Source organism: Euprymna scolopes, chromosome 8 (assembly GCF_053919585.1).
Source record: "Euprymna scolopes isolate OS-2025 chromosome 8, ASM5391958v1, whole genome shotgun sequence".
NCBI classification, from domain to species: Eukaryota; Metazoa; Mollusca; class Cephalopoda; order Sepiida; family Sepiolidae; genus Euprymna; species Euprymna scolopes.
The window spans coordinates 161,338,104-161,352,272 of record NC_136489.1 but is presented as its reverse complement, the minus strand read 5'-3'; the positions used below and the strand labels follow the sequence as shown (position 1 = coordinate 161,352,272).

The window sequence follows — 14,169 nt, the reverse complement described above, 5'->3', positions numbered from 1 at the left end:
TTGATTTATTAAATAAAAACTTTTATTGATTTATTAAATAAAAACTTTATTATTTATTTATTAAAAAGATAACTTTATTATTTATTTATTAAAAAAAATAACTTTATTATTTATTTATTAAAAAAAACAAAACTTTATTATTTATTTATTAAAAAGATAACTTTATTATTTATTTATTAAAAAAAAATAACTTTATTATTTATTTATTAAAAAAAAAACTTTATTATACATTTATTAAATAAAAAATTTATTAGAAAAACAAAATCTACTTTAAATTTATTTTAGTTTTCGCATTTTGTCTTATTATTGACAAACATTTTTTTCTTTATTTTTAGGCTCAAAAACACGGTCTAGATATCAAATTCCAAAATTATGAAGGAACCATTCCAAAGGTTTATTGGAATTTAAGTGAGAAAAAATTTAAAGCAGATTCAATGGTAAGAAATTCTTTTCATTTTCACAACAAATATATTCAAGATCTATGATTATAATTATTATTTAATAACATGAATTATCACTAATAACAATAGTAACTAGTTGCACATTGGGAAAATTTCATGGTTGCTTTCCATCTGTATAATAATCGTACTTGTCTCTTTCTTACTTAGACTTTCACAAAATAATACTCGTCTAGTTGAAACCACTATCAATAATTTCCCCCACTCTTTATCTGTACCTAAACCTAAACGTAGATTCCATGAACAAAGCTTTTTTCTTAGAACTGCACGCCTGTGGAACTGTCTTCCGTTTTCCTGCTTTCCAGCTGACTACAATTTGGTAGTCTTCAAGTCCAATATAAACAAATTCTTGATGGGCCACCCTCTTAAGTAATCTAATTTATCAAATTTCCATTACTAACGATTATTATGATATTATTCCATTGACTACTGTACACTCAATAACCCTTATCCTCGAGTGACCTCCAGGTCTTGATAAGCGATGACTCTTAGGAAAAAATAAAAAAAATCTTAGGAAATTTTGCATTGTGCGACGCATGAGGTGGTTATTGTTTTCAGTCTGAAGCCAGATTTACATCCTCCCATTGTGATCAAATCTCACTCAAATGTTTCAAATTCATTTTTGGTTTTTCTCTTAGTCAATTGAAGCATTTGGAACTAATTTTAGAGTATGTTCTAGCCAGCCTAGATGTTTGTAGATTAGTGTGATGTCTGACTTCTTGGTAGTTTGATCACTCTATTTGATTCTTTGAGTCTTCCTGAGCCACATCGAATCAAACATGTCTCATCATCTCGACTGATTTTGAGATGCTAAGTTTCCCTTTCATGTAGCAGTGTCGACAAAATGTTACAGTTATAAAATCTTAATTTAGATTTGAGGGTGAATTTTTTTTTTGGTATTTCAGATCTTGCAAAGCTGATTTAAATGCTGCTTTGACCTTTCTTAGCACAGCCATAATTTTGCTAATAGGCTTGCCCTAAAACAAAGGGAAGTAATTCATTTAAACTTGCATTCACTACTCAAGTGGGAAGTGACATTGGTTAAGTGGATAAAAACACAGACTGAAGATTTCGATGTGATAAATTCAAATCTAGTTGGTTCCATGGTATCATTTTCACTTTAGAATGTTGGCAACCATTGCATAGTCTCTTTTGAAAGAATGCCAAAAACAGAATGGATCTGTTTTGTTTGAATTTACTTTACTAGCTTTAGCGATACAAAGATACAAGGTGCCTTAAATAAGTTTCCAGACTTTTTTGTACAGGCATTTAAAATTGTTGTAAACTCTTAAAAATTCAGTATGTTATCGCTATACATCTTATGAGATGACTGACCAATTTTTTATGATTTCACATTCAAATGAACAGCTACAGCAGGAATTGGAGTACACTCTACTAAAGACTGATTGTCACAGCGGGTGAATTTCAAAAATGCAATCTGGACGTGAGAACACTTTAGAAGAATGATATGCAATAAAATTCTGTTTAAAACTTGGAAAAAATGCGACAGAAACGTATAGAATGCTTCAGACTGCTTTTGGACCATCTTGCATGAATCGAGTATCAGTTTTGAGTGGCATAAGAGATACAAGGAAGACAGGGAGTCTGTAAGGGATGATAAGAGGTGTGGGAAAAGTAAGGAAGTCAGAACATCAGAGTTGATTGGCCAAATAAAGAATTTCATGTATAAGGACTGCCATGTGTCTACAGAGACAATAAGTGCACAGTTGATTGGCCAAATAAAGAATTTCATAGATAAGGACCGGCGTGTGTTTATAGAGACAATAACTACACAGTTTGATGTCAGTGTGGGAACTGTAGACACGATTATTCACGAGGAACTGAAGATGCAGAAGAGTTGCGCAAAGTTTGTCCCAAGGGTACTCAGAGAAGATCAGAAAGAAAGATGTGACAGCAGGGAGATGGTCGAGCTAATCCATTCAAATGCTGCAGTTCTTTATGCTTTAGTGACTTGCGATGTAAGCTGGATCTACTGCTATGACCTAGAAATCAAGAAACAGATTTCTCAGTTAAAGATCTAAGAAGATCAGACAGCAAATCCAATCAGAAACTTATGACGATCCTTTTTTTGACGACATGGGCATGTTCTACATACACTGGGTTTCCACTGGACAGACAGTCAACAAGGAATACTATGTTAAGATTTTAAGGAAGTTCAGGAAGAGATTCTGTCAGAAGAGGTCAGAACTCTTCAAATCAGGTCAGTGGCATTTTCAACAGGACAATGCACCAGTCCACAACTCCATCTTTGTCACAGACTGACCATGATGGACATCAAGACAGTTCCTCACCTTCCCAATAGTCCAGACCTTGCTCCCTGTGACTTTTGGTTATTCCTTAAGCTCAAGGAAAACCTTAGAGGCTGTCGTTATGAGACAAGGAGATGAAAGAGGCTGTGATGAGGGTCATTGACACGCTCACACAAGAAAACTTCCATGGGACCTTCCAGAAGTTGTTGGAACGGTACAACAAGTGCATTGCAGCTGGAGGAGATTACTTCAAAGGGGACTAGAGTTTCATGGGTGTAATACCAGTAAGTGCCCACAAAAAAAAATTTGGAAACTTATTGAAGGCACCTCGTATATGTAAACAGGAAGTAGGAGAGAACTGATTTCTTTTCAAGTTTAATCCCAAAAATTCCAGCTGTGAATGGTATTAACCAAAATTTTTAGAAAAATAATATCTAAAAAGAAGAATTGAACATAAAAATAGAGCAAATTGAAAACAGTTACATATTTATAAATTGAAAATATAACAAATATGCAGATTAAAAAACAGTTACATATTTATAAATTGAAAATATAACAAATATGCAGATTAAAAAACAGTTACATATTTATAAATTGAAAATATAACAAATATGCAGATTAAAAAACAGTTACATATTTGTTTATATGATGTTGTAGCCATGACAGAACTTTCAGATAGCATTCAATTGTTGTGTCATTTCCTTTCACTCTTATTTTCTTGTTTTTTTTTTTATTTTTATTTTATTTTTTTATTTTTTTTATTTTCAGATCGAAGCAACTGTTGTGTATGTCGACCATAAGCAGAAATTACTTATGCTTTCACTTTTGACTCATTATCACAATCCAGTCACGGACTTATTTCCCAATTACAAAGTCGGACAAACAAAGACCGGAATTGTTCAATCGGTGAACAATAAAATTGGAATCTACTTGGGATTGCCTAAGGGAATACTCGGATTGGCTGATGTATGTTGAGATTTTTTTTTCTTTTTTTCTTTTTATATACTTACTAGCAAAGATACCCACCCTTCACGCAGGACTTTGCTGTCCGCTCGGGTACACACTTCGCGGGCACATTTGCAGTAAGTGGATGCTGTAAGAGCAACTATTGCTTAAGGTGTTTAAAATATTTTAACTACCTCCTGGGAGTAGAAGAGGGTGATCTGATTCAAATTCACAAAGAAGTTGGCTGGCGCCCTGGTGGCAGCCCCCGGGGTGGTGTCGAACCCCAACTTGGTGTGCACCATCCTTAGGTAGAGGATTTTATGAAGAACTGCATCAAATATGACCTTAACCTTTGACCTTGAAAAATGGTGTGCAGGTCGGAGACCATCATCATGTCAGGTTTGGTCATAATCGGTCCACTGCTATGGTTTATAATGATCTGAAATAACAAGGGGAGACTTGATGCCAAATATTTCTTACATGTTATACCTCCCCTCTTTTGGAAATAGGGTACGATTATGAATATCTCCAGTTTCAAGTAATCTTTATACACTGTGAAATTTACTTCATGTATGAAAATCAAAGAGGGCCGATATAACATACGAGAAATATTTGGAATCAAGTCTCCCCTTGCTGTTATTTCAGATCATTTGAAAGCATAGCAGCAAATTTTAGTCTCCCCTCCATCAAGGCCAGAGGTTTTGAGGAAATATCAGATATTTTGTAATTCATATGCAAAATTAGGAAAATAAATGACTATAATTGAAAAGTGCAGTATCCCCCTACTCCCCTCAAAAAAATCCTTTAAAATTACTAGTTATGGGTTTTTGAGGGTGTTGAAAATGAAAGAAGATTTTAAATTCCAGGAAACAAGTAGTTTGGGAGCACTTGTCTATATTAATTTAATATAAAATGAACACCCACTTTCTAGCCACCTTGGGTGTGGGGGGGGCATCTGTTATTTTTTTTTTAGGGATGGTGTTTATTTTGTAATTGTGTCTTAGTAGACCAATACAAATCTTACCTTAAAAACTTGTTTTCTATTGGTTTTCGGGTGTGCTGAAAACGAATATCACATTTAAATTTTCTGCAAGTAAGTATTTTTCTGGGTATTAAGCAATGTAATTTTTTTTATGTTATATATAAGTAGTGCCCATTGTTGTATGCGCAAGCGCGCACATATTTTTGCTTAATACCCGGAAAAATACTTATTTGCGGAAAATTTAAATGCAATCTTCGTTTTCAGCACATCCAAAAACCTATCAAAAACAAGTTTTTCAAGATAGGTTTTGTGTTGGTTCAGCACCCCTAAAAAAAATAAGACTCCCCAAAGAAGTGGCCATAAAGTAGGTGCTCATTTTACATTAAATTAATATACAAAAATGATCCCCCACTTTTTGAACTATAATTTCTTCATATCGTGGAAACTACTCATTTCCTGGAATTTAAACATTATTTTCGTTTTCAGTACCCCCGAAAACCAATGATAGTAGTAATTTTAAAAGATTTTTTGAGAGTGGAAAGATACTGCAAATTTACTGAAACATTTTATGGTTGTAAAAATGTGCCAAAAATAAGCTCTGTATAGTTGATGATCCATTTAATGTGTGACCTTAAGGAAAAATGTCACATAGCCCACTACACAATTCTGATCAATAGTTGCCGAGATTTGGAACTTACAAAATTGCCAAAAAAAGGTGCTGTGTGTGTATATATATATATATATATATATATATATATATATATATACTCGTAACCAAATTGAATATTGAAATGCTCATATCTTTGGTTCTGTGAGATGAAACTACATAAAAATTTGCAGGCTTTTTGAAGATTACAATACTATTCTATGGTTAAAATTTTATGACAATTGGTAAAAAATAACTTATATTTTCAAACTAATAAAATATGCCCAAATTTGCCTACATTTGTATATAGGTGTGCTAGGTAACATAATAGGGATGTGACATTTATCAATAGTTACATTAGGAGTGAAATAAATTATTGAGGCTGTTTGGGGAAACTATATTAATCTCTGTGATAAAGGAGGAGTGCAGTTTGTTATATATAATGTGAGTAGGCGTATAGCATGTCTGTCATAATGGGTTTAATGTATGCGGACAAGATGTGTGTTTAAGCTCTTGGGGAGAACATAGGGTAAGTTGAAGTAGGTTTCTTTTTTTCACCATATGTGTAGATGCGTTGTAGCTATGGGGATGTTTTTTGCATGAGATATGTGGTTTGTGCTAAGTTGATAATTACTATATTGATCTCTGTGATATAGGAAGAGTGTAGTTTGTAATATATAATGTAGGTAGGTGTATTGCATATCTATAATTTCTTCCTTGCTTATGATTTTCACAGTATTTATGCGGATCATATTTTGCTGTTTCCCATGTGCAACGATGTATATTACGTTTAAAGCTGGTTTTCTAGGTATTACCTCATAATCAAGAATTGACCCAATGTTTTTTTTCTAGTGTAGATTTTTCTCTTTTTGAAAAGATTTTTTTGTTTTTAATTTTCAGTTACAAGGTTTAAGTAGCAAAGGATCTTCATCCATGGAGGAAGCCTATGCAGTTGGATCAGAGCACAAGTGAGTTTCTTTCATACACATACGCACATACATGCACATATACACATACATATACACATACATATACATAAACACATTTAAAAAAAAATACACTGGTTTAATAGAAAAAAAAAATTTAGACAAGTATGAAAAAAAACTATGTTCTTACTATTTCAAGTGCTGATTTCAGATAGGGTATTCATTTGCAATTATTATATCAGCACTAGTGCACTTTAACGGACTGTATTTTAATAATTTTTCAAAACCAAACTTTTCTAAATTTTTTTTTTTTTTTTTTTTTTTTTGCTTTTTGCATCACCACTTATCAAGGCCAAGAGGCCACTCGAGGATAAGGGTTAAACAGTGTACAGTGGAAATTGGACAATATAGTAACCGTTAGTAATGGAGATTTGGTAAATTTGTTAACTTATATGGAACGGCTCATCAAAAACTTGTTTACGTTAGACTTGAAGACAACCATATTGTAGTCAGCTGGAAAGCAGAAAAACGGAAGACAATTCCATAGGCGTGTAGTTCTAAGAAAGAAGCTTTGCTCATGGAATCTACGTTTAGGTTTAGGCACAGATAAAGAGTGGGGGAAATTAGTGATAGTGTTTTCTGCTAGACGAGTGTTTCTTGTGAAAGTTTGGCGAGGTGGGGACCATAGAATGGGACTCAGCCGAGCACTTGCCATGAAAATAACGATAAAGCAGAGACAAACTCGCAACATCTCTTCTGTGAGAAAGAGGTTGCAGGGAAGAGAAAAGGACCCCCCACAAGGCTACAAAGTCTATTTTGAACTCTATCAAGGCAGGACAAGTCCTTTCTAGCAGCTCCTGCCCAGATGTGGCAACAGTACTCCATCCTTGAGCGTACCTAGCTCTTACATAGATAGAGAATTGCATCAGCAGTGAGTCATCTACTGGATGGATAGAAAGATCCCACCATTTTTCCAGCGGCCTTGGCAATGGATTTAATGTATGTGTTCTAGGCACCGCCAAAACTGGGGGGGGGGGGGGGGCAGGTCAGTACTTTTTGACGGACCGTCTTTTTAAAAATCTACCAAAAATCAGGTAATTATCCGATTAATACGAAATTTTCAGCGATTATTAGGAGAAGAATGAACTTTATAACAGTGTACTTATTTTTCATAAACGATATTTATATATATATTTTTTTTTGCTTACAAAACCCCCCCTTGTTTTGAAGTGGGAACAAATATGCTTAAAATAATCATCTGAAACTGAACAAAACATATTGTGTTCTTGTAAGGGACAGAATTATAGATTAAAAAAAAAAAAAAAAAAAAAAATTGTTTGCATACCTTATTTTGACGTCTGAATATCAGAACTTCGATTGTGTTTAATTATCCCGCTTCTGAGTTTTGAAGTGTGAAATTCGGTGAATATGTTGAGTAAAATAATTAATTTAAGTTAAGCAAAACAAAAAAAAAATTTTTTTAATATTTATACGAAAAAAGCCATTTTAAAATTTTTGATAAATAAATTAACAATTTTTTTTTAGCGAGCCGAATAATGCATGACCATTATTAAACAGGGCATGCTTTGAATAATCGATACAAAAAAAAAAATTCGATAAATGTTGTGCCCTTTGTGTTAAAAATAGCATCATTTTTTTCGATCCCGTTTGAAAACGTTTGCCGCCTTTCTACTACGGTAGACCAAACGCGCTGAAATAATTTTTTTTATTCTGCTTTAAATTGCCCCCCCCCCCATTTTGGGGAGCCTGGCCCGCACACACATACACATTAAAAACCAAACTCATACAAATGGTCACCCATCTGGTACTGGCCAGCCTCAGCTTAATAATACATTGAAATTTTCGTCACTGAAAAATAAGTTTTTTTGGCCTGTTTGGTCTTCCATAGTTTTCTTCTTATAAAAAGCAAATGTAAACAGAGTCGATCTCGACTCTGCATCGATGCGAAATATCTGGTTACCTATATGAATAAGTGGAATTATTTGAAATTCAGGTACTTATATTATAATATTTTTGCATATTCTCTTAGAAAATCATCCTAAATCTTAGTTAGACAATAAATAAATAAATAAATTATTTCAAAAACCTTTTTTTTTAAATATTTAAGTACGTTTTTTGTGCAAGACAAAAAATGTCAATTGTTAACTTTTTGGGAAAATTTAACATTTAAAATTTAATTAAAAATAGTAGAAAAAGTTTTACATTATTCTGTTTTCTATATGATAAAATTCAGGGTTTTATCTTTCTGGAAAAAAAAAGTTACTCAGAAATAATGGATTTTAATAAATGTAATTTAGTTTTAAAAAACAACAACAACTTGATTTTGCGGCCATTTTTGGCGGTGCCTAATGTGTTCCATTTAAGATCAGGAGTAAAGGTCAAGTCCAGAAGCTTGTCAAAACATGAGGCCTCTCCAAGACGAGAGCCATTCATTTCAATTGATGCCAGATGGGGATCAGAGCGTTGATGATGTAAAGATAAAAGCTTGGTTTTAGATGCATTAAAAGTAACCAGCCACTTCTTTCCCCATTGTACCACTTGCTCAATTCAAAACAAGATCAGTAAAGTAACAAAGTAATAGAAAAAAAGTTATTGAATTAATTTGAATTTTTAACCAGATTTCTGAATAAATATTTTAAGATTGATAAAAGATACATCCGTTCCCAATGGAAACAACTTTTCTCACGTTGTCATACAGGACATACCTATCTGAAACCATCAGTTTTTACATAAATCATGTCTGTTCAGCATTCACATATTTCTAATTCGGACAGTAATCAATGCATCCGTAACAAATCAATTTTTCTTTGGTCTAAAGAAAATTAAAAAAAAAAAATGCCTTCGAAGTTGAATGCATTTATGTCCATTTTGAAAGAAAATATTTATAAAAAATGATTAAAATTTGGACGGTTTTCCCTTTTTTAGAACTCTTCCAAATGAGAGCAAAAGATACTTTTGGGCTATTAAAGTGCACTAGTGCCATTATCTCTAATATTTTAGATATATGTGCATGTGTAAGTCTAAAAGATTGAAATATTTTAGGGACTTCACTTTGAACTGTCTTTTTTTTTACGTTTATTTATGTTCAACATATTTTAATAAATTAGTGTTTTTTGATACATACATATTAAACACATTTATAAACTTCTAACAAATGTCTTTCATCGAATTTCTTCAGAGAAAAATGCATTTCACTCAAAGAGAAAACAAAATACATTGATAGAAATGTCAGTCAATGCAAGAAAAGAAGAAAAGTAAAAATGTATTAATAAATTTTTGGCGCTTCTACACTATTGGGACGGGATTTTGTAGTCAATAAATGGACTTTTCAGATAAAAAACTGGTTTCAACTGATTTTTTTTGTCAGTTCTAATAAGTTGCAATGATAGTTTTCAAATTATGCAGTCAGAATTACCTGACTATTACCGAATTATTAAAAAAACAACTTTAATTATTAGCAGGTGAAAAATTCCCACCATCTTGTTTAAACAGAAATGTAAAATTACCTCCCTTTTGAACTCTCCTGTGTCTTATGATCAATTTCATCAATTTCTTTTTTTTTTTGTTTAATAAATAATTTTCTACCTTTATCGATTTTCGTAATTTTTTGGATATAATCATCTTAAAAATACGAGGAATACGTAGATACCATTGTTTTCATGTGAAATTCAGTTTTATGATTTTCGAAATTTCGTCCTATTAATGTAGAAACGGCAAATTTCTTTTGTATTTCTCAATGGGTCACCATTTATCAAGGCTAAAAGCCACTTGAGGATAATAGCTAATGAGAAGAATAGAGTTTCAGTGGAAGAATGATGAATAAAATTTAATGTTTGTGCAAATAATATTTGAATGTTAACATTTCTCATCTGATAATGCAGGATGGAATGATAAAGTTATCGACTTAGAAAAGATGACATGATTCCATTTCTGTTTGATGAAAACCAGTCTTTTTTTTTTTGTTGCGGACGATCCATTAGTTGTCCAGTTGTGTGCAAATCCCAACAGCGATAGGAGCCTTTTATCATGTCTGAAAGTGACACAATTTTTAACGAGCGAGATCGGAGATGCGTCGCTGTACCACTCGTGCTTTCTACCCATCCAAGTTGTGACAACAGGACCATTGCCCGCACCCTCAAAATGCATCGCTGAATTACCACGAATAACAGAGACGTGCTCAGGGTGATGAAAACAAAGTTTCCAGCCACGGTTATGGTCTTTGGTATGATTTCAAGTGAGAGCCACATCACGCCACCTCACATCTTTGAAGTCAGCTTGGAAGTAAACGCCAAAGTGTATCTGGATGTGCTGAAGAGTGTGGTGATCCCCTGGTGCAATCAGGTGACCGCTGGCAAACTCTGGGTGTGTCAGCAGGACTCAGCGCCGGCCCACAAGTCCAAAAGAGACCCAGGTTTGGCTTCAGAAGGAGTGCTACAATTTTGTACCCTTCTTTCACTGGCCCCCTCCTCCCCCGACCCGAACCCGCTGGACTACTTTGTTTGGTTATACATCAAGGACATTTGACCTCCCACAATACCAAAGCCAGCCTGATTGCCGCCATCCGCTGTGTATTTGTCAAGCTCTCGCCAGTGCTTGTGGAAAAAGCATGCTCCCAGTTCCGGACCTGTATCGAGGCACTAATTGAGGCTGAAGGTGGCTACATTGAATAGATGTTAGCTCTCTACTACATAATCAAGTTACCTGAATTTATTTTTTTCTGACAATATTGCCTCATTCTGAGAAACACCATGTAGTCTTTTGATTTGATTTGAATATAATACCCAAGCAACCACTGTAAAAGAGTAATAAAACATGCAAGAGAGCTATATGCTCAGTCCGTCAAATCCAAAGTAGCTGAGCAGCGGCTTGGTTCCCACCAGTTTTGCCAAATAGCAAACAGGATCCTAAACAGATGCGTGCATCCTATCCAAACCATCATCAATGGACCTGAGGTCATCTCATCAGCATCAGATAAGGCCAAACTATTTGCCAAGAACTTTGCAGCTAACTCTACCCTTTGCGACGAAGGTCATCAACTCCCCGTATTTCCTCCTACAACAGACAACACACTATCCAACATACAAATATCTGTGCACGAGGTCGCCAAACTAATCAAGAACCTTGATTCCAGTAAAGCAACTGGCCCAGACAGCATTCCAATTATAGTGTTGAAAAAGCTTCGACCAGAACTTGCCCTCATACTTACAAAACTGTTTAAGCGTTGCCTTAAGGAGAAGTGCTTTTCAACACCCTGGAAAACCTCATCAGTATGCCCTGTATTTAAAAATTCAGGTGATAAGTCATCCCCCTCTCAGTGCAAACCAATAAATCTCTTGTGTGTCATGAGTAAGTTACTGGAATTCATATTAAATAAAGAATTAATCGACCACCTCAGCAGTGATATGCAATATGGTTTCTGTTCTGCTAGATCTACAGATGATGTGCTAACAGTTATATCCCATAGGATTAGTGAATCTCTCGACAAAGGCTTCCTTTCTAGGGCAATTGGTCTTGACATATCAAAGGCCTTCGATAAGGTTTGGTATAAGGGCCTACTTCACAAGATTTCCAGCTACGGTATAACTGGAAATGTTTCCTCAGTAATTAAATTATTTCTCTCTGATAGGCTCATAAGAGTAGTGGTTGATGGGCAGCAATCAGAGGCCCACAGTAATAATGCTGGAGTCCCCCACTTCAGTGGGGTAAGAGATAGCTGGTTACTTTTAATGCATCTAAAACCAAGCTCCTAAGGTGGGATCCTTCTACCGCTCCAGAAGATATCTCACTACTGATGCAATTCTCTATCTCTATAAAAGCCAAGTACATCCAAGGATGGAGTACTGCTGCCATATCTGGGCAGGAGCTGCTAAAAACAGCCTATCCTGCCTTGACAAAGTACAAAATAGACTTTGTGGCCTAGTGGGGGACGCCCTTTTCTCTTCCCTGCAACCTCTCTCTCACAGAAGAGACGTTGCGAGCCTGTCTTTGTTTTATTGTTATTTCCATGGCAAGTGCTCGTCCAGCTCCAATCTCTGGTCCCCCCGCGCCAATCCCTCACGATAAACACCCGTCTAGCTAAAACCACTGTCAGTAATTTCCCCCACTCTTTATCTGTGCCTAAATCAAAACGTAGATTCCATGAACAAAGCTTCTTTCTTAGAAGTGCACGCCTGTGGAATTCTCTTCCATTTGCCTGTTTCCCACCTGACTTCAACTTGGATGTCTTCAAGTCCAACATAAACAAATTCCTGATTAATCGCCCCCCCCCCTTAAGTAAGACACTTTATCAAATCTCCAATACCAACTATTACTACGATATTATCCCATTGATTATTGTACACAAATAACCCTATCCCCGAGTGGCTTCCAGGCCTTGATAAGTGAAAAAAATCAGAAAATAGTTTATCCTCAAGTGGTTTCTGGGCCTTGATAAGTGGTGATTCTTTTGTAAAATATATATATTAGGTACATTTATGATTGTCAATCTCTGAAAGAAATGCTTGTTTTTTTTTATTTTTTGTTATTTTTTAAAAAGGAGTCGCTCTTATCAAGGCCTATAGGTCACTCAAGGATAAGAATTAATGAGTGTACAGTAGTCAATGGAAAAAAATGTTGTAGTAATTGTTAGCAGTGGAAATTTTGTAAATTGGATTACTTAAGGGAATGGCTCATCAAGAACTTGTTTATATTGGACTTGAAGATAACCATATTGTAGTCAGTAGGAAAGCAGAAAAACGAAACATTCCATTTGTAAGATTTTTATTTTTTTTTTATTTTTTCAGATGCCGGGTCATCGGATTTCTACCAGTAGAAAACTCTGTTCAAGTTTCCGTCAAATCGTAAGTTTGATTTTTAGTTTCATTATCGTATCCATAAGTGTTTGTGTGGTTGCGGTTGATTAATAAAACTGGTGATTAAACGGATTAAAAAAAAAAAAAATGAACAAACATGCAGACAAAATTCAAACTGTCTAAGTTGTTGAGGAAAGATCTTTCTAATAAATTTTTTAAAAAAGATTTTTAACATGAGTAAGAAGGTTGAAAAAGTGACTCAAAGCCCAGCAATTTTGTCAAAGAGGAGAAGGCAGATTCCGCCAGCTCTTGTTTAAAATCAAACATTGTTTTGAATGCATTTTACAATTTTTGATAGTTTTTTTTTTTTATAACTGGTTATGTGATGACAGCTGAATTGCTCATTTTTGGAACTGCTTACTTTGTTATTAGATTAATAAAATTGGTCAGACGATTTAATTACTTTTAATATAGTTAACAAGATCACTTTATTGCAAGACTATTACAACGAGTGCAGTTTAATAAGTTTAAAGTTAAAAATATCTGTGCATGCTAAGATAGTCGACAAATCGATTTTTTAAAAATATATCGTTTTAAGCAAAAACAGTATTACGTACTTAATTGTCATGCTGAAAATAGTAATATATCTAAAAATTACAAAAAATCATTGAGTAAAACAACTGATATTGTGTTTTTAGTAAAAAGAAAAAAAAAGGCTATTGCTATAGACAACAAATATTGCAGCCATGACACAAGTAAGCTAAAATATTCGTTTCAGAGTTATGCCCCCTCTTCAATCTAATTTATAATGTCTAAAAAATAAAATGCTGTTACCCAATTTTCAGTAAAAAAATACTTTTAAGTATGAATAACTTTCTACCCCATGAATTTTCATAATTGTTGGATATATTACTATATTCGGCATGACAATTAAGTACGTAATATTGTTTTTTGTTTTAAAAAGATCGGTCTGTTGACTCTATCTTAACAAACACCAAAATATCAGTGCAATCCCCTGTTATGCTATGCCCCCCCCCCCTCCCTTCCTGGTTCAAATGAAGTAGATGATTTTTTGCCATATATTTGCTGCATAGGTATTACCATTTGAAGGTATTACCATGTGGTCTGCC

The 14,169-nt window shown here is 34.2% G+C and overlaps 1 protein-coding gene across 1 annotated transcript in view; it reads left to right on the top strand.

The window, feature by feature from the left end:
* Nucleotides 1-14,169, top strand: part of LOC145283950 (protein RRP5 homolog) — a 133,662-nt gene that overhangs the window by 21,128 nt on the left and 98,365 nt on the right. The window contains exons 7-10 of the mRNA XM_080133047.1: nt 336-437; nt 3,497-3,694; nt 6,202-6,269; nt 13,031-13,087. Coding sequence (XP_079989173.1) covers nt 336-437; nt 3,497-3,694; nt 6,202-6,269; nt 13,031-13,087 — 425 coding nt within the window. The remainder of the gene's footprint in view (nt 1-335; nt 438-3,496; nt 3,695-6,201; nt 6,270-13,030; nt 13,088-14,169) is intronic.